General features: G+C 47.9%; 1 protein-coding gene across 1 annotated transcript in view; it reads right to left on the minus strand.

Moving 5' to 3' along the window:
- LOC144763336 (uncharacterized) overlaps nucleotides 1-26,663 on the minus strand; it is a 167,561-nt gene extending 140,898 nt beyond the window's left edge. The window contains exons 1-2 of the mRNA XM_078648828.1: nucleotides 26,433-26,663; nucleotides 25,388-25,699 (exon numbers count right to left, since the gene is read on the minus strand). Of these exons, the coding sequence (XP_078504954.1) occupies nucleotides 25,388-25,699; nucleotides 26,433-26,663 (543 nt within the window). The remainder of the gene's footprint in view (nucleotides 1-25,387; nucleotides 25,700-26,432) is intronic.
- Between the last annotated feature and the right edge of the window lie 204 nt (nucleotides 26,664-26,867).

Here is a 26,867-nt window from a genome sequence, read left to right on the forward strand (position 1 = left end):
ACCAGTCAAGACGAGTGGATACCCATAATCGACCTGACAGATGATCCCATAAGAACAAGAAGTCAAACCTACTCAGACAGAGAGTGGAATAGTGAGGACGAGACAGGAATAGGAGAAGACAATCAGATTATCAAAATCCATGTAAAATCTGATGAGGAAGAAAATCAGATAGGGACAGAACAGGTGATCGATACACCTCCAAGAACTCCTGAAATTGAAAAGGGACAGACAGAAATTAGGGCGAAAGTTCGAGCAGAAGAAAATCAAAGGTTCGAAGTGCTTGAACGGGATCAGATAGAACTAGACGAAGGTGTTCAGGACACAGAAATCAAAAAGTCCATAAGTCAAATTCAGTCTACACCTGAACAAGGCCAGCTTAGCAACCATGTAGAAGAAACTCAAGTAAGTCCTGGAACTATTCTGATAGAAAGGGAAGAAACAGAAGCAGAAGTGCCACAGCAAAACGAGAATAAAAGAACATTAGAAGAAAGCCATACAACAGTGCCAGTTAAAAGATTCAAGAAAAAGAATACAGAACCAAGGTACATCAAAAGACTAAGATTAAGACTGAAAACAGTAGAAGAGAAGCTTGAGCAAAGAAGACTGGGCTCCAGTAAAACAGAGCAAACTGGAGAGAACTCCAAGCGAAGGAGTGAACGTATAAAAAGACTGAACGAAAAGTATCAGGATCCTGAATGGACTTACCTGGTGTTGGAGGAGTTTAAGGATTTTGATATAACTGACGAAAGTGACAAATACCTGACTGCTGACCAGTCTGCTGAAGAAGAAGAACCAACCTGAAATTGCCCTGTGTAAGCTACCTGTGCAAAGTTACAAAGAGGGGTTGAAAACTTCTTTTGAGCGGAAATGTCTGATTCAAATGTGAATGGAAGACCTAGACGTAATTGCTGTAAAACATGCTGTAAAGTATGTATATGTAGTGTAGCCTTAGTGTTAATATTATGGATAGGACTAACTATTACTATTCCTTATATGATGAGCAAAAGTACTAATACTGATACTACAGAGACTGTGACGAAAAATACAGAAGAAGTGACATCACAAAGTGTAGAAAAACATGAGATAGCACTTAGCATTAGACAAACTAAATCGGACTTAGAAGCACCAGATGAGGAAGGACTACATTATCACGGAATCAAAAACCAGACTCATTTAAATAAATTCGCTAACCTTTTAGTGCATTATGTAGAAACCATGGAAATAGAAGACTGTTACGTTTGCATGAAGCTACCTACTTCTGTAGCTGAGGGAGTGACATACCATCACTTGCCCCTAACATATGGAATTTCCTGTAGTATTTTAGCTAGTTTATTTTACAAAAGAGGACCGTTACAGTACTATTACTCTAACTCAGACGTGATATTTTCTGAACTTCCTATTCGTGGAAACCTGAACCCTGTACATACCAAAAGTGACGTAACACGTTATATGGGAGAATATTTTCTGACTATAGGTACCATAGATTTAGGTGAAGCACACAGAGATAACTTGACCTGTTCATTACATGAACAAGAGAAAGTATTCTTAAATATGGCAGAGAAAAGAAGAGAAAGTTCCCAAAGAAAAGCGAATGATAAAAAGCAGAGAACTCCTAAGTGGGCTGAAAACATGGGAAGCACCTCAAATGGTGGGGTTAGTCCTGCTTTGTTGCTGGATTTCGAGAGAAAAGGGACACTTTGTCTTCACCGAGAAAAGACTAGTTAATATAATAAAATTTTCATTGGTTCCAGTCAATGTGAACACAATTACAAAGTGATTGGAGGTTGGGGTTTCAAAAATGGGTCAGAACCTGTGTTTCCCGGAATTTATTATATATGTGGAAACAAGGCTTATTTCAAATTGCCGGATAACTGGTATGGAAGCTGCTATTTTGGAATTGTCTTCCCGAAAATATACCATGTGAATGAAATTGCTGGAAGCAATGAAAACACTAACAGTTTAGTGCGGAGTAAAAGAGAAAGTGTAGGTGAAATAATGGGTAGTATATTTAGTGCATTGATACCTGCAGTGGGAGTGGTTCTGAACACACACAGAATTTGCAAATTGTCAACTATAGTGGATCGGATGTCTACTGACACTGCTAGTGGATTTCTGATGGTCAATACCGAAATGGTTGCGATCAGATCTATGGTTTTGCAGAACAGACTTGCTCTTGACACCTTATTAGCAAAGGAGGGCGGAGTCTGCCGAATGTTTAAAGCGCAACATTGTTGCACTTACATACCAGATAAAAGTGTGCAACTCAAAAGGTATGTAAGGAACATTACAAATTTGGAAAAGGAACTCAAACCACTGGAGGTTGATAGTGCCTGGAAGAGACTTACTGATGGTCTCTCCGCTGTAGGTCATTGGTTTTCTAATTTAGGTAAAGGTTTTTTGTTAAAGGTACTGATGCCAATTGCAGTAATAGGTTTTATTATACTCCTCATATTTGTCTGTTGCAAATGTTGCAAACACCAAAAGAAATATACTGTGAATAAGAGAGGTGTGAAACGGAATGTGGATGAACTTGAATTAGAGGAACTGAATAATCAGATTTATAAAAAGGTGAAAAATTCTCACCCCAACAAAGATACGAAAGAGAAACTGAACCGAATGTTGAGGAGATTGAATTGGGAACATTGTGAAAGTTGTCATCTGATTCCATTGGTTTTGTGATGATAGTAAATATCATCAAAGAGGGGATTGATGGAGCAAGGATTCGCATGTTATGCGACTTGCTTGCATTCATGAATCTCGAATAACATGTAACAGAGTAACCCAACATGTCTTGTTTTACTAACTTCCCTTTATTTCGACATTTGGGGTGTCCGAGAGATGCTTGCCTATGTGTTCACTAAAACATAATAACGCTTGTCACAAAAAATGGCCGCTGCTTGGCGGGGTTTCTTCTGCGCATGCGTTAGTCACACTCACGTGACGTGACGTAATTGCAGTTCTGGTGGGAATCTTTGCGCTTGCGCATTAGCATTAAGATGGCCGCTTTGTGTCCTCACATGGTGAAGCTTGCGCTGATGCTTTGTGTTATTGTTTATCTGCATTTAAAACCTAATGCCATAGTTTATATAAAGTAAGGGGTATAGAGTAGCTATTCATGGTATACAGTGCATTCATTTATTTCTGTGTTTTAATTTGTTTTCGCTTACTTTTCATGTACCGCGTTCTTGAGGGTCTGAGAGACACTCGTGAATCCATCTTGAGCAACCCTTCTGCGCATGACAGGCTTCTGCCGGTGGCATTGAATCCCTGCCAACCAGAGGTCCCAGCCAAAATGTGCCTGGGAAGATGCACCCTCACCTAGCAGAAGAAGCTGAATTGTCCTGCAAATGCTACATTTGTAATTTATCCATTGTATTCCGTAAAGTATGTCATGGGAACCCCAAAATCAATAGGCGGTCCCAGAATATGTTAATACAGGCTTGTAGAATTGAAATGTGATTGGTGTGTTGACCTATCCTACTTGGGGACCAATCGAAATTGGGGATTCTGACACTTGCAACATTTGGGGGGTGGTACACTGACCCGAAAACAGTATAACTAGCCTAGGTTTAGCTAGAGAAATTGTCCGACTTGTCCGAATAGCTGACCTGTCACTGACCCAACGTACTCAATAGGTGATTGATACAGACTACTGCGGAGCACTCTGTCCGAACTTTCCATAGACTCAAGGGGTTTTTGCTAAGAAACCTTAAGTGCTGGTGGAGCACTTTGCTGAGGAAATCGATAACCCAATCGGGGTTCTGGCTGATAGCTGCAGAGAGGGTGGAGCGCAGGCGTTTCTTCCAAACTGCGGGTGCTGGTCGTGCCTTGGTGGTCCTGTCCTGATCCTAATCTGGGTTTCCTGTCCTGTCCTGGGGTGTCCATTCTGCACCTGCTGTCCTACTGATGACGGTCTTTCCTTGGGGTCCCTCCCGTTCTTAACTGACTTGTGGCCAAGGTTGGTCTTCACACCATTCTAGGTAAATATAGTGCTGAAACTCTATCATGCGCCTTCTATCTTTCTGTCTTTTGCTTTAATAAAGACATATTTGCACATATTGATTTTCCATGCTTTCCGCACCACTAAATGATTTTATCATATTCCATTGTTTTACTCATTCTTCAAGTACATTCCTTTTTAGTTCGTGATATATAGATGTTCCTTTTCTTTACCCATCCTTTAGTAAATTCAAGTAATTGCACTGTTTTATTAGTATGGTTTACTCTTACTTTACCTATGGTTCCTCTTCATGGGGAAATATTTCACTGTGAAATTCTAGTATGTTCCTTATTTTTCCCGTCCTTTAGACAACATACTGAGTCTAAACTCTGAAACCCATTTTAGTATGTTTTCTGTTCTTACCTTCCTGTAGACTCGCAAATGGTTGGCTTGATTTATTTCCTTTATGGATATGTGCTCTTTATAATCTTGGTTATTGATTGCTTACTTGTTGTAAATCTTATGTTTTCCGAATCTGAACTTTAGATAAAGATTTTTAAAACTTCTTGAGTTTGTGTTTATTACCTGAGTGCAAATATAGAAAGTATTTTGGTATCTGCCTTTCTTTTACAGCTAGCTCCCTGATCCATTGTGATCATAGATACCCGTAACGGTGGATTGGTAAGTCGGGTACAGTAGGAATAAATAGGATGGAACAAGGGATACTGGTAGTAGAGTGTAAGGTTACCCGATTAATAAATATGGTAAATTGAAATATATGGGCCCGATACGTGTATGGTAAAATTGTTGGTCGGGTGACCTGCGCGCTCTATCACTGGTCCCCATGATCCCAGAATACCTATTTGCTACTGAGAAGTACCAGTACCTTCCCATTAAGATTATGTCACCCCTTATGAGAAGTGCTTGTACCTTACCTTTCAAAGTAAAGAGTTGCAGGTGCTCAGTACATGACAGCACTACCCATTTAAAGCATAGGCTGCAGATAAAGCTAGACAAAACTTGCAGCATCTGTTCATCTGTGGTTAGGTTGCAGCTTGTGTAAATCTCACCAGAGCTAGCTGCACACACCAATATTTCATGGCAGTGCCGGATTGAACCCTGAGGAGGCCCCTAGGCAGTCGAAATTTCAGAGCCCCCTTGCAAGTTATCTCCAAATACGTTTTTAATTTTACAAACCAACAACTTTAATAAACCAATTTTATTACACAAAACTAAATAATGAACAATTATTTATGTTATTAAGCAAAAAATAATTGGAAACAATTTAGGAAAGCTTGATTGTAATTTTCTTTCAAGATAAAATCAATATTATTGCGATCCGTTGTCACGGGACTCCTAAAAGGAGTTGAGCCCATACGTCGGTGCCTACTTTCCCTATTTGGTATCCGTAACTGTTGCATGGATGGGCACGGATCAAGGCTCCTGACTCTCAGCTTGGAGCTAGCCTGGTGGCTGAAAATGCAGCATTTCTTCTTTTTTTTTTTCAAACAAATGTTATTAGTTTTTTGTACATGAATGAGGTCAGCGTACATATATGTATCATCCATCAGTTGTATGAGCATCACATATATAACTGAACACATGTTATCAAAGTAGAGTATTGGATATGTATCAGAAAAGTCTGACCAAACAGCCCCATTCCTCTCGCCTCCCCACAGCAACCTTCTAACTCCCATCCCCATCCCTGTTTTGGCTCACTGCTGTAGTCAATCTCTTCAACTGGCTCAAGGGCGGTAGTGTGTGCTCGGCAGGGATCTGCCTTGCACGGTTACACGCCCGGGTTCACGGAGGCTGCCTCGTTTTTAACGCTGGTATTTAACTGTTTTATTCTATTACTTGCTATTGACACTCACCTTTCTGGCATTTCGTTCTTTGCCCTCTGGGTGCTGGAGCAGTGAATCAGCTCCCGGTCATCCTCCTCCACTTCAGGGCCGGCGGGGTCCGTCCTTGCGAGCGGACCCGCCATCTTGGGGGGTGAGTAGGTTGGCGCTCTAGTTCCCACTGACACCACCAGCGCAGGGCACCATAAAAGATCCTGATGGTGCAAGCGCACAGCGGGCGCGCCAAAGGCAAGCCCGTCTGCACTTATCGCGCCAAGGAAGCGCTCAGCGCCAGCCACGCTGCCCGTTTGGACTTCGGGGGGTACCGTAGTCGGGATGCGGGCCTCATTGAATATTCCAGAGAGTTACTTCTTCACTTAGGTGAGCTTCATGCTGACAAAGGGACTTTTAGGCTCCTTGAATCAGCAGCCCCCCCTTGGTGACTTTTTAAACAAGAGTTTACTATCATGTGCACTCCTTAATGTGAGATCTTTGCCTAAGCATAGTGCAGAAATTCAGCTGTTGCTGCTCTCTCATGAGCTCGACATGCTGTTTCTGACTGAAACTTGGACTAGCCTTGATTGTGAGGTCGATCTCGGTTGGGCCTGCCCACCAGGTTATAAAATCCACCACCAACCTCGACTTAGTGGGAGGGGAGGGGGAGTCGGAGTCATCTTTAAAGATATCTGGAAGGTAGGGACCATTGATATGGATGTGGTTTCTGGGGTGGAACTCTTAGGACTGACTATAAAGAACGATTCTGAGTTAATCTTCACTGGGATCGTTTGTTATAGGCCTCCAGGGGCATTTAGCACTCAGCAGCAGCAATCCCTGCTAAATGCTCTTACTGATATGGCAGCCACTCATCACAAATTGGTTATCCTGGGTGACTTTAATCTGTGGTTAAATGGTTCGCTTGACCCTGGGCTCCATAACTTGCTTAACTCTTGTGAAGGTCTTGGCCTCCACCAGTTGGTTGAGAAAGCCACTCACAAGGCTGGGCATCTCCTCAACCTTATTTTCTCCAGCCCCCTCCTCCTACATATTGGCTACATTTTGCCAATGGATTGGACGGATCACTCAATGATAACATTTTTCGCTGAACTAAAGCCTCCTCAGAGTCTGGTCTCCTGCCCCCGGACTGAATATACCAGCAGAGACTGGAGGGCTCTGACACACTTGAAGAGCTCAGGCCCTGTGTTCGAGGTTGGGGACTGCTTCTCTTCTGATCTATCAGTCACCGATAATTACGCCTTACTGTGCCAAAATATTACATCTACTTTGGACTCCTGTGCCCATATGAAAACCCACAGGGCTAAGAGCAGAAACTCTGCCCCCTGGTTTAACACCACACTGAGCGCGCTTAAACTAACAGGCAGAGAGGAGATGGAGGCGAGGCTATAAGGAGTCAGATAGGCTGCTATGGAAAGAGAAAATTGGGGAGTATAAGAATGAGATTAAAAGGGCAAAAGCTGATCATTTCTCCTCTGTACTCTGTAACACCTCTAATAGCTCCAGAAGCATTTTTAACATTCTGGACACTCTCATCAACCCTGACTGTTCCAAGAATGTAATTACACCCTCGCCGGAACTCTGTGAGAACCTGGCTGGGTTCTTTCGGGAAAAGATCCAGCTGATCATTGAAGACCTTGTGGGTGGTCAGCAAGCAGCAGGGAATCCTGGCCTGGCGGCAGAATGCACTATAATGCACGAGGTGGCCGACTCAGAGGATGTTGTCACCGGCCTTTGTGACCAAGCTCCTGAACCACTCCGGGGGTTCACACCCCTTACTGCAGAGGAGTTCTGTAGTTTGGCACAGGGCATTTCCTCTGGATCCCCCCTTGATCCAGTACCACATAAGATCTGGAAAGAGCACAAGGAAGAGCTGTTCCCTGCCCTACGGCTGATTTGCAACCAGTCACTTGTCAGTGTGAGGTTCCTCCACAATGGAAGCAAGCTTTAGTTTCTCCCCTGTTGAAGAAGCCCTCCCTTGATCCAAAATGTTCAAAAAACGACAGACCTATCTCTCTGTTGCCGTTCCCTTCTAAAATCGTAGAGCGGGCTGTTAGTACGACTCTCTCTTCCTATCTTGAACATCACAATCTGCTGGAAGAGGCTCAGTTTGGTTTTTGGCCGGCTCATGGGGCCGAGACGGCCCTGTTGACCATCATGGACGAGCTTCAGAGGTGGGCAGATAGGGGACAGGCAGCTGCATTGATTCTGCTTGACCTGTCTGCCGCCTTTGATACGGTCAACCATGTGATTCTGCTGAGAAGGCTGAGCGAGTGTGGGGTTAGGGGTCCCGCCTTGCGGTGGTTCCGTTCCTTTTTACAGGACAGACAGCAGGCGGATTCCCTTCCCCCCTTTCAATCCGCCTTCTCCAATGTGCTGCATGGGGTACCTCAGAGTTCAGCTATCAGCCCTATTCTTTTCAATGCGTACTTAAAACCTCTGATTGCTGTTATCAAGGCATATAACATTGATATCATAAACTATGCAGACGACACTCAGTTGATCCTGTCATTTGAGGATGAGGAGTCGACTACAGTAGAAGCTTTTCACTACTGTTTGCAGGACACGGCCCGCTGGCCGCAGGATAACTTGCTACAATTCAATGCAGGAATGACTGAGGTGATCTTCTGTTCGGCAAACAGGATTTCTCCTCGTGTTCCTAGCAACGTTTGGCCTTCGGGCACTGCAACCTGGGCATGATATTCGAAGACAAGCTTACTCTGGAAAGTCAGGTTACAAAAACTAATGCCTCATGCTTCGCGATCATCAGATCCCTCCAAAAATGTTTCCCATTACTACCTTCCCAAGTGGACAGATGCACAATTCTTAGTAGGCTTGACTATTGCAACGCTCTCCTGCTGGACTCCCCTAACTTCCTGTTGGACAGATTGCAAAGAATCCAGTCGGCAGCGGCCAAACTAGTATTAGGCCTTCCTAGAAGCTCTACGGCTTCTAATGCCTTAGCTGAACTTCACTGGCTCCCCCTGAGACAGAGAGTGCAATTTAAGTCCCTCTGCCTTGTTTTTAAAGCCCTTCACGGGATAGGACCTGTGCGTATGCTCAAAAAATTAAACTGGTACACCCCGACAAGAACACTGCGCTGCTCGTCGGCAAGGTTAGTGAAGGTTCCTAGGTTTTGTAAGGTCAGATCGGGGGGCAGATCATTTGGGGTGGCACCAGCTAAACTGTGGAATAGTCTCCCCTGGGAAATCAGACAACTCAGAGAGCTTCTTCCCTTTAGAAAAAGGGTAAAAACCTGGCTGTTTCCCAGGACGTAGTGGCCGGTCCCGGTTTTTACTCGCTCCCCCTTGAGTCACGTTTCCAGCGCCAGGATGCCTGCTAGGTGATAGCGCGCTTTATAAATTGAATAAATAAATAAAATAAATAATAACACAACCTATGTATATCCTGTCACACATGGCTTCCCTATCATACCAGGTGCTCAATCTACAACTCTGCTCAGTCTGGCTCTTTAGGGGTCGTGCAGAATCTATACTTGTCAAGTGCTCCGCTTTTTTAAACAGAACATTTACCAAGTATTATTCAATGCAGAGAAGGTTTTGCAGAGACAAAAGATTCAAGAATAGTGCCCCACGCTAATGAAATCGGATTCTTTCTCAGCCCTCTATTTTCTTCCCTCCTACTTATCATACTTTCGGCCCTTCCCCATCGTAGCACTTCCTCATGCCAGGTCAGTGTCGATGGTGGCTTCACTGACTTCCATTTCATTGCGATGGAACGCTTTGCCAATATTAGTGCCAAATTAGTGAATCTAGTGTGTGTGCCTTGTGTTTTGCGTGTCCTACCCATACCCAGTAGACATCGTTCCACTGTGTCCCACCCACCCCCCCAATTCCCCAGAAAGGGGCTAGACACGGGCATGACCAAATCATATGTAGCAGGTCAGCTGATTTACGTGGCATCTGGGGCACAGATCGGCTACATCAGGGAACATTTTGCTCAGTTTGTAAGGTGTCAGGTACGCTCTGTGCACCACCATGAGCTGTATTATCTTGAAACTAGGGTTCCTAGACACTTTCTTGGGATGTTCCAGTACTCTGTCACACTCCTTATCCGATAATTCATGTCCTATGTCTCTAGCCCATTCATCCCGCAGGTCTGATAATGGCATAGCTGCATGAGTGCGGATACTTCTATATAGCCATCTGGTGAGATGTCCCCCACTTCCCATTAAATATAGAATGTACGTTAGTTCATGTTGCTTGGGCTCAGGACCAGGTACGTTTTATGAATCTAAGAATGCTGGCGTGAAGGAGATATAATGAATTGGGCACTCCTTGTTCCCTCACAGATGTGTCATGGTCCATGAGCGTGTGATCTGCAAATAGCATCCCCACTGTATTGACTCCCTCAGCCGCCCATTTACTCAGACATCTAGCTGTAACTACTCACGTCGGCGTAGGGATGTCCATCAGCGGAATATTAGCAGCGTATGGAACCAGTTCCCCAGTATACCTTATACCTCTTTTCCAGTATGAGTGACCACTGTGCCTTTACTGGCCGGGTCACCCCACCTGCTCCCCTCCTGCTCCAGACGCCTCCTGCCTCCTGCGGTCGCGGCCACGAGCGACCCAGCCGCCGCTGAGCCGCCCGCCTGTGACCGTTTCCCGCCGCTGACCCCTGAGGCCACGCCCACCGTCCACCCATTGGCAGCCCCGCTCCCGCCACCCAGCTGACCCGCCCTCACGGCTCCTGATTTATGACGCCCCCAGAGCGACCGCGCAGCGGACGCGCGCAGCGGGAGCACCGATTGAGCGCCGAAGGTGCGCCGAAGGTAAGCCCGTCTGCGCCCGTCCGCGCCTGGACCGCGCCCAGTGCCAGGACCCCTGGCCCCCACCGACGGAAGCCGACCCGACGGACCTACGACGCCACCGAACTCAACGCACTCAACACCGGCCGAACCTCGGGCTGCTATCGAGCCACACCGAGACGCACCCATGGACCCTTCAGCTGCCACTCCTGCAAGTTCACCTGCAACCGGACCCACGCCACACCAGCACCCACCAAGCCGAACACCAGCAGCAGCCACCTGAAGTGCATCCTGCTCAACACCCGCTCAGTCCAACGACACGCTGTCGAGTTCTGGAACCTGCTCGACACCACAGCCCCAGACGTCGCCTTCCTCACGGAAACCTGGATGAACGCCTCCTCAGCGCCCGACATCGCCATCGCCATCCCGGACGGCTACAAGATCATCCGGAGGGACCGCGTCAACCAGACTGGAGGAGGCATCGCCATCATCCACAGAGACACCATCCGCATCACGACCAACACCGACGACACCCTCGCACCCGCCGAACACCTGCACTTCCAGATCCACGTCAACCCAAAGACCACACTCAGAGGCACCCTCATCTACAGACCCCCGGGACCACGCACACGATTCAGCGAAGACATCGCCGACTTCATCAGCCCACACGCCCTCCCCTCCGCCGACTACATCCTCCTCGGGGACCTCAACTTCCACCTGGAGAACAACAACGACCGCAACACCACCGCCCTGCTGGACAACCTCGCCAACCTCGGACTCAAGCAACTGGTAACCACCCCCACCCACCACGCCGGACACACACTCGACCCGGTCTTCTCTTCCAGCAAGGACATCGCCTTCAGCCACGCCACGGGACTCCACTGGACGGACCACAGCTGCGTACACTTCAGCTTCAGAAGGACCACGCTCCACCATCGCCAGCAACAGGCTCCCCGCAGAAGCTGGAATAAGATCACGGCAGACCAGCTCGCCACCTCCCTGAGCAAGAACCCGCCCACCAACACAACGAACCCCAGCCAAGCGGCCACCAACCTCACGAAATGGATCAGCGACTGCGCAGACGACCTCGCCCCTCTGAAGACCCCGCCGAGCAGACCCGGCAGCAAGAAAGCCCCATGGTTTAACGACGAACTCAAGAGCTCAAAGAAGAACTGCAGAGCACTCAAGAAAACCTGGCGCAGAGACCCAACACCGGACAACATGACTGCCCTCAAGCTCGCCACCCGAAAACACCACCAACTGATCCACACCACCAAGAAAACCGCATTCAAGGAACGACTGAACAACAACGCACACAACAGCAAGGAACTCTTCAACATCGTGAAAGAGCTCTCCAACCCCAACGCCGGAAACAACGACATCACCCCTTCGCAAGACCTCTGCAACTCCCTCGCCTCCTACTTCCACAACAAGATCGCGGACATACACAACAGCTTCAGCACTCATCCGACGGACGCCACGACCGAACCACCGCCCCCCACCACCACCCTCCGCGCCTGGACCCCGATCAGCACCGAAGACACCATCCGCACGATGAACTCCATCCACTCCGGATCTCCAACAGACCCCTGCCCTCACCACGTCTTCAACAAGGCCGACGCTGTCATCGCACCCCACCTACGGGACATCATTAACACCTCCTTTGACAACGCCACCTTCCCGGAGAGCTGGAAGCACGCCGAACTCAGCGCTCTACTCAAGAAACCATCAGCCGACCCCACCGACCTCAAGAACTACCGCCCCATCTCGCTGCTCCCGTTTCCGGCAAAAGTCATCGAGAAGACCGTCAACAAGCAACTGGCCGCCTTCCTCGAGACGAACGGCTCCCTCGACCTCTCGCAGTCTGGCTTCCGAGCCAACCACAGCACCGAGACCGCCCTGATCGCAGCCACCTATGACATCAGAGCCCTGCTCGACAACGGGGAAACAGCGGCCCTCATCCTCCTGGACCTTTCAGCGGCCTTCGACACTGTCTGCCATCGTACCCTAGTACAGCGCCTCAGCAACGTCGGAATCCAGGAGAAGGCACTGAAGTGGATCACCTCCTTCCTCGCCGGAAGGACACAGAGAGTTCGCCTCCCCCCGTTCAGATCTGAAGCCACCGAAGTCATCTGCGGCGTTCCTCAAGGCTCCTCGCTCAGCCCAACACTCTTCAACGTCTACATGAGCCCCCTCGCAGCCATCGCACGCCAGCACAACCTCAACATCATCTCCTACGCCGACGACACCCAGCTGATCCTCTCCCTCACCAATGACCCCGCCACCGCCAGAGCCAACCTGCACGAAGGGATGACAGACGTAGCCAAATGGATGTCGAACAGCCGCCTGAAACTGAACTCGGACAAGACGGAAGTCCTCATCCTGGGATCCTCACCCTCCGCCTGGGACGACTCCTGGTGGCCCCCCGCCCTAGGCAGCGCACCCAAACCAACAGACCACGCACGCAACCTGGGCTTCATCCTGGACTCCTCCCTCTCCATGACCAGACAAGTCAACGCCGTCTCCTCGTCGTGCTTCAACATCCTGCGCATGCTACGTAAGATCTTCCGATGGATCCCCACCGAGACCAGGAAGACGGTCACCCAGGCCCTCGTCACCAGCCGTCTGGACTACGGCAACTCCCTCTACGCCGGAACCACCGCCAAACTCCAGAAGAGACTCCAGCGGATCCAGAACACCTCAGCACGACTCATCCTGGACATCCCCCGCCGCAGCCACATCTCCGGACACCTGAGAGACCTGCACTGGCTCCCGGTCAACAAGAGAATCACCTTCCGGCTCCTCATCCACGCACACAAAGCCCTACACAACCAAGGCCCAGGATACCTCAACAGCTGTCTTAACTTCTATGCTCCCAAACGCCGGCTTCGATCGACCAGCCACGCCCTCGCCGCCGTCCCCCGCATCCGAAGAGCCACCACAGGAGGAAGGTCCTTCTCCTACCTGGCCGCCAAGACTTGGAACTCCCTCCCTCCCGACCCACCTCCGCCTGACCCAAGACCACCTCGCCTTCAGGAAGCAGCTCAAGACCTGGCTGTTCGAGCAGTAGCGGACCCCCTCCCCCCAGCGCCTTGAGACCCTCCGGGTGAGTAGTGCGCTATATAAATGCTGTGATTGATTGATTGATTATGTGACAGCTACTTTCAGAAGCGAAGGGGCTCACTGGGTATGTTTCCTCCCCGGGAGTAGTAGATTGTGGAGCAACCCCTTTTCCCAATCCTGCTTAGACATCCTGATCTCCAGCAGATTACGGCGCACCGTCCAGTGGGAAAGTCATTGGAGCTGGCTAGCATAGCAGTATGCCTGAAAATCAGGAACTCCCAGTCCCCTCCAACCTGTGTCCAATTGTAATTTATGAAGCCCCACCTGTCGTCTTCCTTTGCTCTAAATTAGTTCAGAAAGCTTTGTAGTTAACAATTTGAATATATGTGCTGGTATAAATATTGGTAAATTAGTAAAATAATACAACAGCCTGGGCAACATGACCATTTTGGAGACAGCCACTCTGCCTGCTACAGAGTGATAGCGAAGTCCAAAACGCAGGGTGGGATTTAAGTGCTTTGATCATACGCACTAGATTACCATCCAACATATCCTGTGATTCCCTATATATTTGTATATTGAAGTATTTAAATGTTGTGGGCGCCACCGGAAACGACCGTTGCCCAAAATCTACAGGGTCAGTGCGGGCCGAGTCCTTGAAATAATAAGCATATAATTTGGATTCATTAATCGACAGGCCAGAGAGTGTCTGGAACTGTCCAAACACTGTAGGGAGAGGTTCGTTAGGACCCTGGAAGATTTTGAGGTAGAGTATAATCTCATCCGCATATGCGGAGATAGTGTGGGTCATAGTCGCTACCCATATGCCCCTGTCTATTGCCACCGCACGTATCTTAATAGCCAATGATTCAAGGACCAACACAAATAGCAGGGGCGAGAGAGGGCACCCCTGTCTCGTTCCCCTATCTATTGAATAAGGTGGTGAAATATGATTCCTGTTCTGGCCCGTGCTTTTGGGTCAGTGTATAGTAGCTTGACCCAGTTTACATATTCCTTCGGTATCCCAAATAGTGGTAATGCTCTCAGCATATCATCCCAGTGTAGGGTATCAAATGACTGTCTTATATCTAGTGAGATACAGCCAGCATGTACGTCGTTCGCTGGGGTTAAGGATAATATCTGGTGCAATCGCCGTATATCTAATGACGTATTCCTGCCCGGTACAAAACCACATTGGTTTATATGTATCAGTTGTGTGAGATACGATTGCAATCTATGGGCCAGGAGTTTGCTGAGGATTTTATAATCAGTATTTAGTAGTGAGAGTGGATGGTAGCTTGACATATCACTAGGGTCTTTGCCTGGTTTTAAGATGGATGCAACTAACGCCTGTCTTGAGGTGGCGGGTAGTGATCCCGACTTTATTTCTCCAAGTGAGGGACCAGTTGTGTCAGATAGGTCTCATAGAACTCCACGGGATGCCATCAAGTCCCGGGGTCTTATTGCGTGGGAGATCTTTTATTACCGAGCGGATTTCAGATCTAGTGAGGGGCTTTGCTTGCTCTTTCTTTTGAGGATCTGAGAGCTGGGGAATGATCAGACCATCGAGGAAATTAATCAATCTTTCCTCATGCATATCTACTGGGGCGGCATACAACTCTTTGTAATACTGACGAAACAACATGTTAATTCCTAGTTGTGTGTTCACCACACCACCTTCTGGTGTTTTAATCTCTTGCATTGGGGTGCTAACAGGGGTGTCTCGTAGGATCCTTGCTGGTAGAGGACCCGCCCTGTCTGCTTCAGCCTGTTGTTTCTGTGTGTATGTTCTGTAAGCAATTGTGCGCAGTTGTTGAGTTCTGCATATTTTATATTCGCTTCCTGCAGGTCACCCCTCTTTGTATCATCTTGTTGTGCTTCCCGTTCCAGCCCACCTCATTTTTCCTCTACATCCTGCAGCTCCTTATGTACCCTGGACCTGGATCCTGTTTTGGTGCTTATGGCTACTCCCCGGATAACCGTCTTGAAAGCCTCCCACTCTACCTGTGGAGATCTTGCAGTGTCAGTATTTTCTGCAAAATAATTAATAATGGCCGTAGAGAAATTGTCACGGAACACTGGGTCCTCAAGGGCTAGCGCCTGTTGGTGCCATGTCGGCACTGGCAAAGCTACCTTTCCCCATTCCAGCTCCGCTTCCAAAGGGTTGTGATCTGACAGCGTTTTCCCTAGATAGGTGGTATGAGTGATTTTGGCAAGTAACGGCACAGTGCAGAATATCCTATCAATGCGTGTGTGAAGCATATGTGGTGTGGAGTAAAACGAATACTCACGGCTTGTTGGGTTGCATATGCACCAGGCGTCCCCCAACGACCACCCAGCTGCCCAATTCTCCAAGGCCTCAGCTTATTTCCTGCTGCTAGTCCCCAGTAGAGGAGGATGGGAGCGAACCAGCTCTACATTCAATACTGCAATTGTAATCTCCACCGACTATCCAGGGATACCCCTCCTAATCGGTTAAGACCTTATTCAGTGTCTCCCAAAATTTCTCCTGCTCCGTATTAGGGGAATATATACTACCAAGTACTAAATGTTCCCCATCTAGGGTACCACGGAGCAATACATATCTGCCATTAATATCAATTCTCTGTTACAGAACCACTAGCGGGGTGACGCTCTGTACTCATATGGCCGCTCCCCTTGCAAATGGTGAATATGAGGTACAGTACAGTTGCCCCTCAATTTCCTCCTCAATTTATCAGCTTCTGAGTGAGTTAGGTGCGTTTCCTGAAAAATACCTACATGAGCCTTCCTCCATGTCAATTGTGAGTATATCCTATGCCTCTTGTGGATAGACCCCATCCCCCTTACGTTCCAGGTCAGCGTCTTATATTTGCCAATGTGAACTATGAGGTGGCGTAAGGTATTATACGGGTACAAAGCCTGCGTGAACCAGTGTATCTGGAATTGCGTCTACAGGAAGCGAGCCTATTCCCATCCATAACTAACCCAATACAAGGTTCCTCCTCAGGCCAGCAGAGGACCAAACAATAACATTGAGAACAATTATATAATCTAACATTAAACGCAATCTAGCAGATGCATGGGGGGGGTGAGTAACACCAGCAAAAATAGATCTTGGGATAAATAACACAGTTATCGTCGTAACCAAGCGAGCTCGGAACCGTGCATAACAGACTGGTATTACTGGTATAGTGTATACAGTGTCGCACGGTCATCCACAGTGTTTCTTGCACCTTAAAGCCCGATCCGCGCAAGTTTCTACTAGACATCATACAACCCCATTATTTCAGCCCAAGAAGTCATTCACAGTCTGCGGGGTGATAGACGGCCAAGCTGTTGTCAGAGTCCGAGTGTACCGTAGAGTCATCTGAAGAGGTTAGCGTCTCTGCCAGCGTTTGTATGTCCTGGTCATCGAATGTTGCCACCGTCTGCACCACCAATACCTTGCCCTCTAGTATTTTCTCCAGAGAGGAACTCAACGTGCTCTTCTGCCTGTTCTGGGTCTTGGGATCTGGTTTACTGAGCCCTGTTCTCAGAGATTTGCGTGGCTTCAGCAGTGCAGTGTGTGATGCAGCCTGTGACGGGGCCCGGAGACAGTGTAACCTCAATCCATTCTTTCGCCTCCTCAGGACTGTCCAAGAAAGGCGATAGTTGACAATGGATTGCCTTTAATTTGGCTGGAAAAAGGAGAGTGTATTTTTAAGTTAGAGTCCCTGAGACGTTTCTTAACTTCCTGAAAGAACGTTCTCATTCTTTGACAGTCAATGTGAAATCCGGATATAAGGATATACATTTGTTTTCAAACTGGATCTGTGCCCGCTCTCGAGCTGCACGGAGCAAAGTGTCCCGGTCTTTAAAGATGAGGATATGGGCCATTATTGCTCTCGGGGGAGTTGTTCAATTTGCTCTGAGTTTGTTTTTTGTTGCGGTAAGATCTCCGCTACGTGCATTTTATTAGCACAATCTGTTTCTGCGAGCTTGGTGTGGTCAGCCTTTAGGAGAATAAAACCTGCGGTAAGCGCACTCATCTAGGGCCTTCCTAGGTACCCTCACCTCCTGTAATATGAGGTCAAGCTTATCTACATTGCCACTCCCTCCAGTTGGTGGAATGCAGCTCAGGTCTAGGGGCACTGAGGGAATCCCCCTGGTCATGTTGTTCAGTTCCTCCCACAGCCTTTGCCTCGGTTGTCTTCCATCTAGGGCGTCCCATTGTGTCCCCACAAACTGTGTATCGCCGTCGCTGAGGGTACAAGGTCACTGTCCGCGTCCCACTCCTACACAATATAAACAGCAATTTCAGTTAGCAACAGATACCTCAGGGTTTTCCAGCCTCTGTCCTACTATAGGCGCGGTTCCCAGACCCACTTGCAGCGTATTCCAGTCTCTACACGCCTAGTAAGGTGCTTTTAACTAGGCAGATCAACAATCCAAAGCTACGTCAGCCAAACAAGGTGGTGGTTAGTTATTTGGGCCCAGTCGGGCCGGGTACTCGCTATGAGACAGCAGCAACCCTGTCTGGTTCCCCGCCGGATGGGAATCTCGGCTGATTTAACTTCGTTAACCCTGACTCTGGGATTAGTGTATAGAATATCGATCCAGGTCTGAAAGTTGCACCCAAAATCCAGCTTCGCCAGCACCAGTTTCGTTACGGCCAATGAACCGTATCAAAGGCTTTTTCGGCGTCAAGTGACAAAAGAATTTGGGGGACATTACACCCTTTTGCCATGTCTAGCCAGTTTGCCAGCCTACGATGGTTAAGGCGTGTGGCTCATCTGGGCATATAGCCCGACTGGTCTCTGTGCACCAAGGATGTGATGACCGTCAGTAGCCACGTGGCTAGTATGGAGGCTAGCACCTTGGTTTCAACATTAAGGAGTGAAATTGAGCGATAGGAGCCCGCTTTTGGTGTAACCACCACCATGGCCTGACACAAGTCTGGGGGCAACATCCCCTCATCTTTTGCCGCAACAAATATATTTAGTAGGCGGGGAGCCAGTATGTTACTGTTACATTAAAAAAAATTGCCCGGTAATCCTTTAGGGCCTGGAGTTGTCCCAGATTTTTGTTTAGCTATGGCGGTCTGTACCTCCTCTAAGGTGAGCTCTGCTTCTAGGCATCCGCCTCCTCACTGTGTAGCGTGGGCATGTCTATAGCATCATTATTGTGGCACTTTATTTTAGTCTTACACATTCTTTTTCAGCCTTAAATCAATGGAAACTGTTTTAGAAGGGTATTCCACTTCGAAATATGCATGCTTAGACTGTCTGAGAGTGTTTGTTTGCTATACACTTCTAAGTGGTAGCGGTCTGGGCATAGGTTAAGCCAAGCACAATAGCACCGGATTGCTAGTCATTTCATTTTCTGTCATCGTGCTGACTTACTCTAGTGGTTCCAAGTCCAAGAGTCACCTGTTTCCCCTTTGCAAAGTGAGGTCCATCATCACAGTAGGTGCAGGCCTGACACACTACTCCTATGCTTTTAGGCAGGTGCTTGTGGGGTGAAAGAGGCACTAGTGCTTTGGTTGGGGGTAAGGTGATGGCCGGCTGGGGTGCCTTGGGGGGGGAGTGAACAAATATGCTTCACTTTACTATGCCTCTAGGGCCCACCGCAAGCGGCACTGGCGTTGGCCTCAAAGTAATTTCTTCTCATAGTGCCCCCCAAGGCCTAACTATGCCCACCGCATGTGGCAAGGGCAGCCGGCCAAATTCATTTATTTTTTATTTAAACTTACTAAACTAATATTTAAGTGCAATGAAAAGTAGAAGTATATGCTCTCATCATCAGCAACAACTTATTAACTAGAAAATACAGAATTATTGCCGAATTAGCACTTGCTCTAGCAGAGAAAGTGGACACATTTCTTCGTCTACCCCAGGATCCCTTAATTCTATGAACCACCTTGAGAAAAATTATATGAACTGTGTTGCTGAGTATTACACACATTAATTTGAAACACAATACTAGACAGACAGGGCAGAGAAGGGCGGCAAAATGCCAGACATAATGGGTTTGCATTCTCAGTTAGTGGGACCCTAGAAAACTGGACAAGCATGACACTCTAATGACTACATTACATCACTATTTCAGGGTCCCAACCAGTAATGTTTCACTTTTGAGCACAATAAATAGTCCCCAGTCAAGGCTGCAAATAGTGAAACCACTGCAAGTACAAAATAATAGACTCCCGCAGCCAGCACAAAAACATAAGCATTCTTAGAGGTTACAATTACTGTTCCACATGAGGCCACAAGATGGCAGAAAAGGCACATTGAAGAGTGCCAAGCAGCAGAATGAGCACAAGAAATGCAGCCTCTGCCTAGGCTTGCGCAAAGAGCAACCGACTCCCCCGAGGATATAAAAATAAAAAATTCTAATTTTGCGGGCACTTTTGTAAAAATTGCTGGATTTTGACAAAAATGCCTATTTTGCGATTTTTTTGGCAAAGCACAACATTGTGATATCCTGGGGTCTGTTCTATGTGCCGATGATACACAACTGTACTTGAAAGACTCCTCTGCTTCAGTCTTCCAATGCCTCAGAACACTGCTTGCACATCATCGAGCCCTGGATGTCAAGGGCCTACTTGAAGTTCAACCCAACCAAGACAAAACTCCTATTCATTTCCAAGAATAACAAATAAGACACAGTACAAACATGACTCAATTACATGAATGGCATGACTCTTGAGGGCTTCGAACCCCATCTCTCGATGAATGCCAAATCACTTGGTTTGACCCTCAACACCAACTTATCCCTCAATGAACACATTGCCAAAAAACAAAGATGGCCTGGTACTCTGTCTTACAAAGAAAGTCAAACTGTTTCTTCCAGAAAACGACTTCAGAAGTGGTGTGCAAGCCCTTGTACTCTTGTACCTGGATGTTGGTAATGCCCCACTTCATTGCCTCCCAGACTCCACACTGGCACCTCTTAGAGGCACCTTTCACACTGTTGCACATCTCATCCAAGACCTGAAGAAATATGATTACATCACCCCCATTCAGATGGAACTCCATTGGCTCCACTTGCCGACCCGCACCGTCTTCATAGCAGACTGCATTATTTATCAAACCATAATTGCCAGTGCCCCCACTTATCTTTCAGAAAAGCTCACCACCTCTGGTGGTTCTTGGCAGACCTGCAGTCACGATACCATGAGGATGCAGACTAAGAAGTATAAAAAAGAAAAAAACAAGACAGCAGGCCTTTTCCATCGATGCACCCAGGACCTAGAAAAACATCCCTGTATCCATTAGGACCGCCACAACACTGCTTTAATTTTGGAAAAATCTGAAGATGACTTCTTTAAAGAGTGTTACACTACAATGCATTAACCGTCCACAACTCAGCGTCCTCTCCTATTTCTTGTTGGCTTTAAACTTGCCTTTGACCTAGCGCTGTACTCAGCTGCCTTTTGGCTAGGTTTGCACTATAGAAATACCATGTACATAAAAAAAAACAATTTAACTAAAAACCAGTTACCAGTTCCTATAATTTTATAAGGACAGTAAAGGTGCTTCCTAGCAGGGAGGTGAATTTTGAATAGGTATACAAACTGCTACATCGTTACGGTGCTGAACTTCACTCCCGTAGGCTACTGTTGGCAAAAGTTTTGCTTTCATTACCATTAAAAGTGGAGTTACGTTAAAACGTTACGTTAAAAATATTTATACCGCGCACGTTCACCAACGGTTTCATGGCGCTCTTGACATAACGGCAGCTAAGGTGGAGGAGTTACTGAAATGCTGACTGAAACAAGTAGGTTTTTAACAGTCTGTGGAAGTGATCGTAGTTGGAACAGAGGCGGAGTGCAGTTGGAAAGGAGTTCCAGATGGTGGGGGCCATAGCAGAAAAACTCAGACCGCCGTGCTTCTTGCGTCTGGTTTTGGGAATGACAAGAAGATTGAGAGTTGCAGAACGAAGGTCTCTGTGAGGAACATACCGTGTCAGGCATGAGGAAATGAATGCAGGGGCTAAGTCAGATAGGGCTTTAAAAGTGATACAGCCCAGTTTGAAGGTGCAGCGTTTAATGATGGGGAGCCAGTGAAGGCTGCGCAGAAGAGGGGTGACATGCTGATATTTTGGCTGGCGAAAAATCAAACGGGCTGCCTGGTTCTGGATAAGTTGTAACCGGTGAAGATGGATTGATGGAATTCCGGCATACAACGTGTTGGCATAGTCGAGTCTGGAAGTGATCATCGCTAGGATGACTAGAGTTAGGGCATCTCTAGTGAGGAACCTGCTGATTTTACGAATCCGCCTTAGATGAAAAAAACAGGATGAGGTGACTGCATTGATTTGAGGTCTCATAGAGAGGTCCTCAGAGATGACCACCCCCAGACTCTTCACAGTGCTGACCGGGCTAGGTGGGATCCCCAGGGAGGAGGGCCAAAAGGTGGAATTCCACGGATTAGTGGAGCCCCCTACAAGTACCAGCTCCGTTTTTGTGGGGTTCAGTTTTAGCTGACTATGGAGCATCCATTCAGCGATGTTAAGGAGAGTGGTTTGAAAGTTAAAACGGGAAGAAGGGAGAGAGTCAATGGGGAAAATTAACTGAAGATCGTCTGCGTAGTTAAAAATAGTGACCGGAGAATTACAGAGAGAAGCAAGAAGTGGTTGTAGGTACAAATTAAACAGTAAGGGTGAGAGCGCGGAGCCCTGAGGGACCCCGCAGGTGAGAGGTGAGTAGGGCGCAGAAAAGGTAGATAAGTGTACTGCTTGAGTCCGATGGCTCAGAAAGGATCTGAGCCAGTCGAGGGCCACCCCCTGGATGCCGGCGTTGTTGACACGGTCGATCAAGATAGAGTGATCGACCGTGTCAAAAGCAGCCGACAGGTCCAAGAGGACAAGGGCCTGAGAGATGTTATTGTCGGCACCTTTCCTCAAGGCATCCATGACGGCCACTATGACCGCCTCGGTGGAGTGGAGGGGTCTGAAGCCAGCTTGTTGGGCATCCAGGAAGTGGATGATTAACCTTTTAACCCCTTTGACATCGAACAAAATGCAAATATTAGACCATTCCCTTTTTTCAGCAAGGCTTCTTTCCGCTTTTGAAAAGGTAATCGACTGTCCATCTGACCCCTAAGTATTTATAACTACTGACCACTTCCAGTTTTGTATTACTAATTTTGAAGGTGATTGTTTATGAAGGCGGTGGCTTATTATCATGGCTTTTGTTTTTGTGACATTTATTACTAGCAGATTCGCCTCAGTAAAGTTCCCCAATTTGGTAATTGCTCTTCGCAGGACAATTCTTGTGTGGCTTAAGAGCACAATGTCATCTGCTTAAGAGAGGTGTGTGTAGCGTGGGTGGATTGAGGGACCGGACACTCTTTAGTTTTGGGTAAGGCTTTATTTTAAAAAAAAATTTATATTTCTTTTTATTAAGTGAAAAAACATAAAGCAAGGATCAATATCAGGTGCCATACATCATAAAACAACAGGATAATATAAGAATATATAACGCAGAATAAACGGAAAATCAAACAGATCAGAACTGCCATGCATTGTAAAAACTTTGCGGCTGTGTAAAGTGCGAACGTTCGCAAAGCCCAGTGCGAGCATTAAAGTCCACTTACTCCAGCCACCAAGAAAGCAGGATAATCGTTGGGAGATAGTTTGAATGGGGGGGAGATTGAAGTGCAGCAATTCAACAGAGCTCGGCAACGACTGAAATAAATTCGCAACAATATGAAACTCAACTCCTTGCTAGGGGCAGTTCAATCAGTACAGAACTCAGATCCCGTCTATCCACATTACAAACATATGTTTCGATAAGGCACCCAACTCCAGGATTCTGATAGGATTGTAAGAACCTACAAAAAAAAAAAACACACACATTACCAACACCCCTTACCCCCACCCTGCACCCCTGCATGTAGCTTTCGCCTAACCCCAACTAGCAGTGTGCCTGTCCCCCCATCTAAACTAAGTTTCTAAACGTAGAAAATGGAGGAGAAGCATTCCAGTCAGGGCCCCCGGTCTCCCCCCCCCACCAGAGCTGAGCAACCTCTATACCAGTATCTACATTTTACGAATAAAAATTTTCAGTTGAACACCGGGGAAGCTCAAAGAAACAGCGCCCACCCTCCCGTAGGTACAATAGTAGCAAGTCCCACTTTCACCGGCACCACAATTCAAGGTCTAGTCCATTAGTTTCAGCCTTGGCCCATACGATCAGTCGTGCGAAACCCCTCCGGTCGAACAGTCACCTCCACAGAAGAGTCAAAGTGTGCATAGAGTTCCACAAAGTACATCTGGAGACGAATCAATAGTGTGAAGGCATTGAGAACCCCATCTCCATTAAGAATACCCCTCACCGACCTCAGATCCCAACGTTGGTTCCATCGCAATCGTAATAGGACTGCCGGTGAGGGGATAGACACTGTCTCAAGTCCATGATTATTCCAGACAGGGGTTTCCGGGAAGAGAGCACCAACTGATCGGTCCACAATAAAAGGCGATGATATGTACAACGATCCGATCGGAGCATCAAGCGCACAGTTGTCGGCTGCCAAACACATAGTAGTTGCGACACTTCACGCTGCACTAGACCGTCCTCTTCCGATGGCATGGCCAGTGCGGGTGGTACAGCACTCAATAGGTCTTCCCATGGAGTAGAGTCCGGTCCAACTCGCCCTTTCTCAAAAGTGATATCAATCATTTTATGCATAATGGCCTCCACATCTGATTGGAGTGCCCCGATGGCCGCCATTACAGTTCTCAGCGATGGTTCACTTTCGGCCCGTCCCATCTCTCCGCACACGATGTCGACCATGGCTACTTCCCCAAGAGAGCTTGGTCCCTCTGGGTATTCAAGGAGGTACGGACATCTTAGGAGGGCGACTTGTCAATTATCACTGCAGCTATTCGCACTCGCTACCGCTGGCTAAGACCCCGACCCAGCGAACACCGGAGGGGGCAGACAGCGTCCCCGGGAAAGGGCCTCCGCCCGCAGCTTCAGTCTTGCATCGTCGCCACTCCTTTGCTGAGATAAACTCAGGAGACTGCCGTCCAAATCGGGCATGAACCAACCTCCACAACGGTGGACCGGACCCTATCGAATGCTCATAGCCGATGTTGTTCAATTCGAACCCGGCTATGCCAGCACTCGAGGCCCCGGTTCCCAAGCTGGAGAAAGCCTCAAACTTAAGTTCGACGTAACTTCGTCGTCGTAGCCGGTAAAATGTCCAGGACTGCACCGTCAGACTGCTCTTCGGTTCATCCACAGGGAGGGAGGGCGCAAACACAGGATTTAGTACAGGATCATCTGGCAGGAGACGGAGGTCGGCGGAGCCAGGAGCCTAAGCAGCCATCTTGGTTCCTAGCGTGAAAGGCTTTATTTTTGATAGAGTCTTTCTTGTGCGGGAAGTCAGTCTTTTCTTGGTGAATTCCGCTGGATCCACACAGACGGACTTTCTTTCCTCGTCCGCGGTCTCCACGGTGCTTGATTCCCGGTGATACCTCTCAGGGGAATGGCATAAGGGAAAATAGAGAGAGAGGAGACCGTCAGGACTCTAGGTCTCTTACAGGGGGTCCCCGTGGGAAACCAGGAAGTGAAGGACACCGCTGCTCGTGTATATTTACACTCCATCTTTGTGCTAAGGGGTACGTGGTGAGGGTAGAGTGTCGGGGAAAGGTAGGGGGGGACAAGGATAGAATCGGGAAGGGTTATATACACTATTAACAATATGTACAGTGCGGGTGATGTCAGCCGCTGCAGCACTAGGGAGGCGAGACTCCCCACTTCCCAACCCAGTCTGCAATGCGCTCCTGTACCTGTTTCAGCCACACTCCTCCCTCGGGAGTGTGGCACGGGGCTTCGTGGGGACGTTGGCCTCCTGGCTCGCCTTCCTTGTTCCCGGTCAGACTCCGTTCTCCGCTCTCGTCTCTCCGTAAGCTCCACCGCACTCCTACTCCTTCCTCCGAGGTGTCGTCACACGCCGCCTCCTTCTCTTCCGGGCTTTTCTCCAGTCGTGTGAAGCTGACGTCACGGGTGGGCGTGTCCTCGTCCTCCGTATACACCCAGTTAAAGGCGCCTTCCTCGTTCTTGTCCGTTTCGTCCAGGAGTGGCCAGGATGACCAGTCGCCCTGAGGGAAGGGAGGGGAAGGTTGTTCAGTGACATACCATTCTTCCTGTGTCCCCCCTCCGAACCTCTGTGTTACACTCCTCCCCCCCTGGCTTCTCCCGATCGGGGAGAAAAGGTGTCCGGGACAAAAAGTCTGCGTTGCCATTGCTCACCCCTTTTCGGTGCTTGAGCACGAAGGAAAAGGGTTGCAGAAATAAAAACCACCTGGGAACGCGGGGGGTTTGAGATTTGTTCTTTTTCATCCATTGAAGGGGGGCGTGGTCAGTGTATAACACAAAGGACCGTCCTTCTAGGTAGTATTTTAATTTCTCAATTGCCCATCTGATAGCTAAACCTTCCCTTTCTACAGTGGGATAGTTGCGTTCTCAAGGGTGTAATTTGCGGCTGATGAACAATATGGGATGTTCCATCCCGTCGTCGCCTTCTTGGGATAAGGCGGCTCCTATACCTATATTGGAGGCATCAGTAGCAAGCGTGAAGGGTTTTTCAAAGTTGGGGGGTATCAATATGGGGCTCGTTGTAATGGCGTGTTTTAGAAGCTGAAAGGCCTGTCTTGCAAGGTCAGGGGGGTGCTCTATGTGTGAGGCTTTTATGTTTTTCTTTAGGAGGTCTGTCAGGGGACTGGCTACTTCGGCGAAATTGTCCATGAACTGTCTATAGTAGCCTATCAGGCCTAGGAAGGCTCCTAGCTCCCGTTTAGTCGAGGGAAAAGGAGTATTCTGAATGGCTTTCACCTTTTCTTCCTGCGGGGCTATAACACCCTCGCCCAACATAAACCCCAGGTATTTTACTTTTGGGAAGGCTGCTCTGGATTTCTTTGCGTTCACATGTAACCCAGCTGCCTGTAGGGCCTTGAGAATTTTGTGTATGTGGTCTAAGTGTTGTTCCCACGTCTTACTGAACACAACGATGTCGTCGAGGTACACCGAACAGTATTCTTTATGGGACTCCAGGGCCTCGTTCATCAATCGTTGGAAGGTCGCTGGAGCCCCATGGAGGCCAAAAGGAAGGACATTAAACTCAAATAGGCCCTCGTCAGTGATAAAAGTGGTTTTACATTTATCTTGTTCCCTCAGGGGAACTTGCCAATAGCCTTTTGTTAGGTCTAACGTAGTTATAAACCTAGCTTCTCCTATCCTTTCAATTAACTCATCCACCCTCGGTATGGG

This window comes from Lissotriton helveticus, chromosome 1_1 (assembly GCF_964261635.1).
Source record: "Lissotriton helveticus chromosome 1_1, aLisHel1.1, whole genome shotgun sequence".
Taxonomy (NCBI): domain Eukaryota; kingdom Metazoa; phylum Chordata; class Amphibia; order Caudata; family Salamandridae; genus Lissotriton; species Lissotriton helveticus.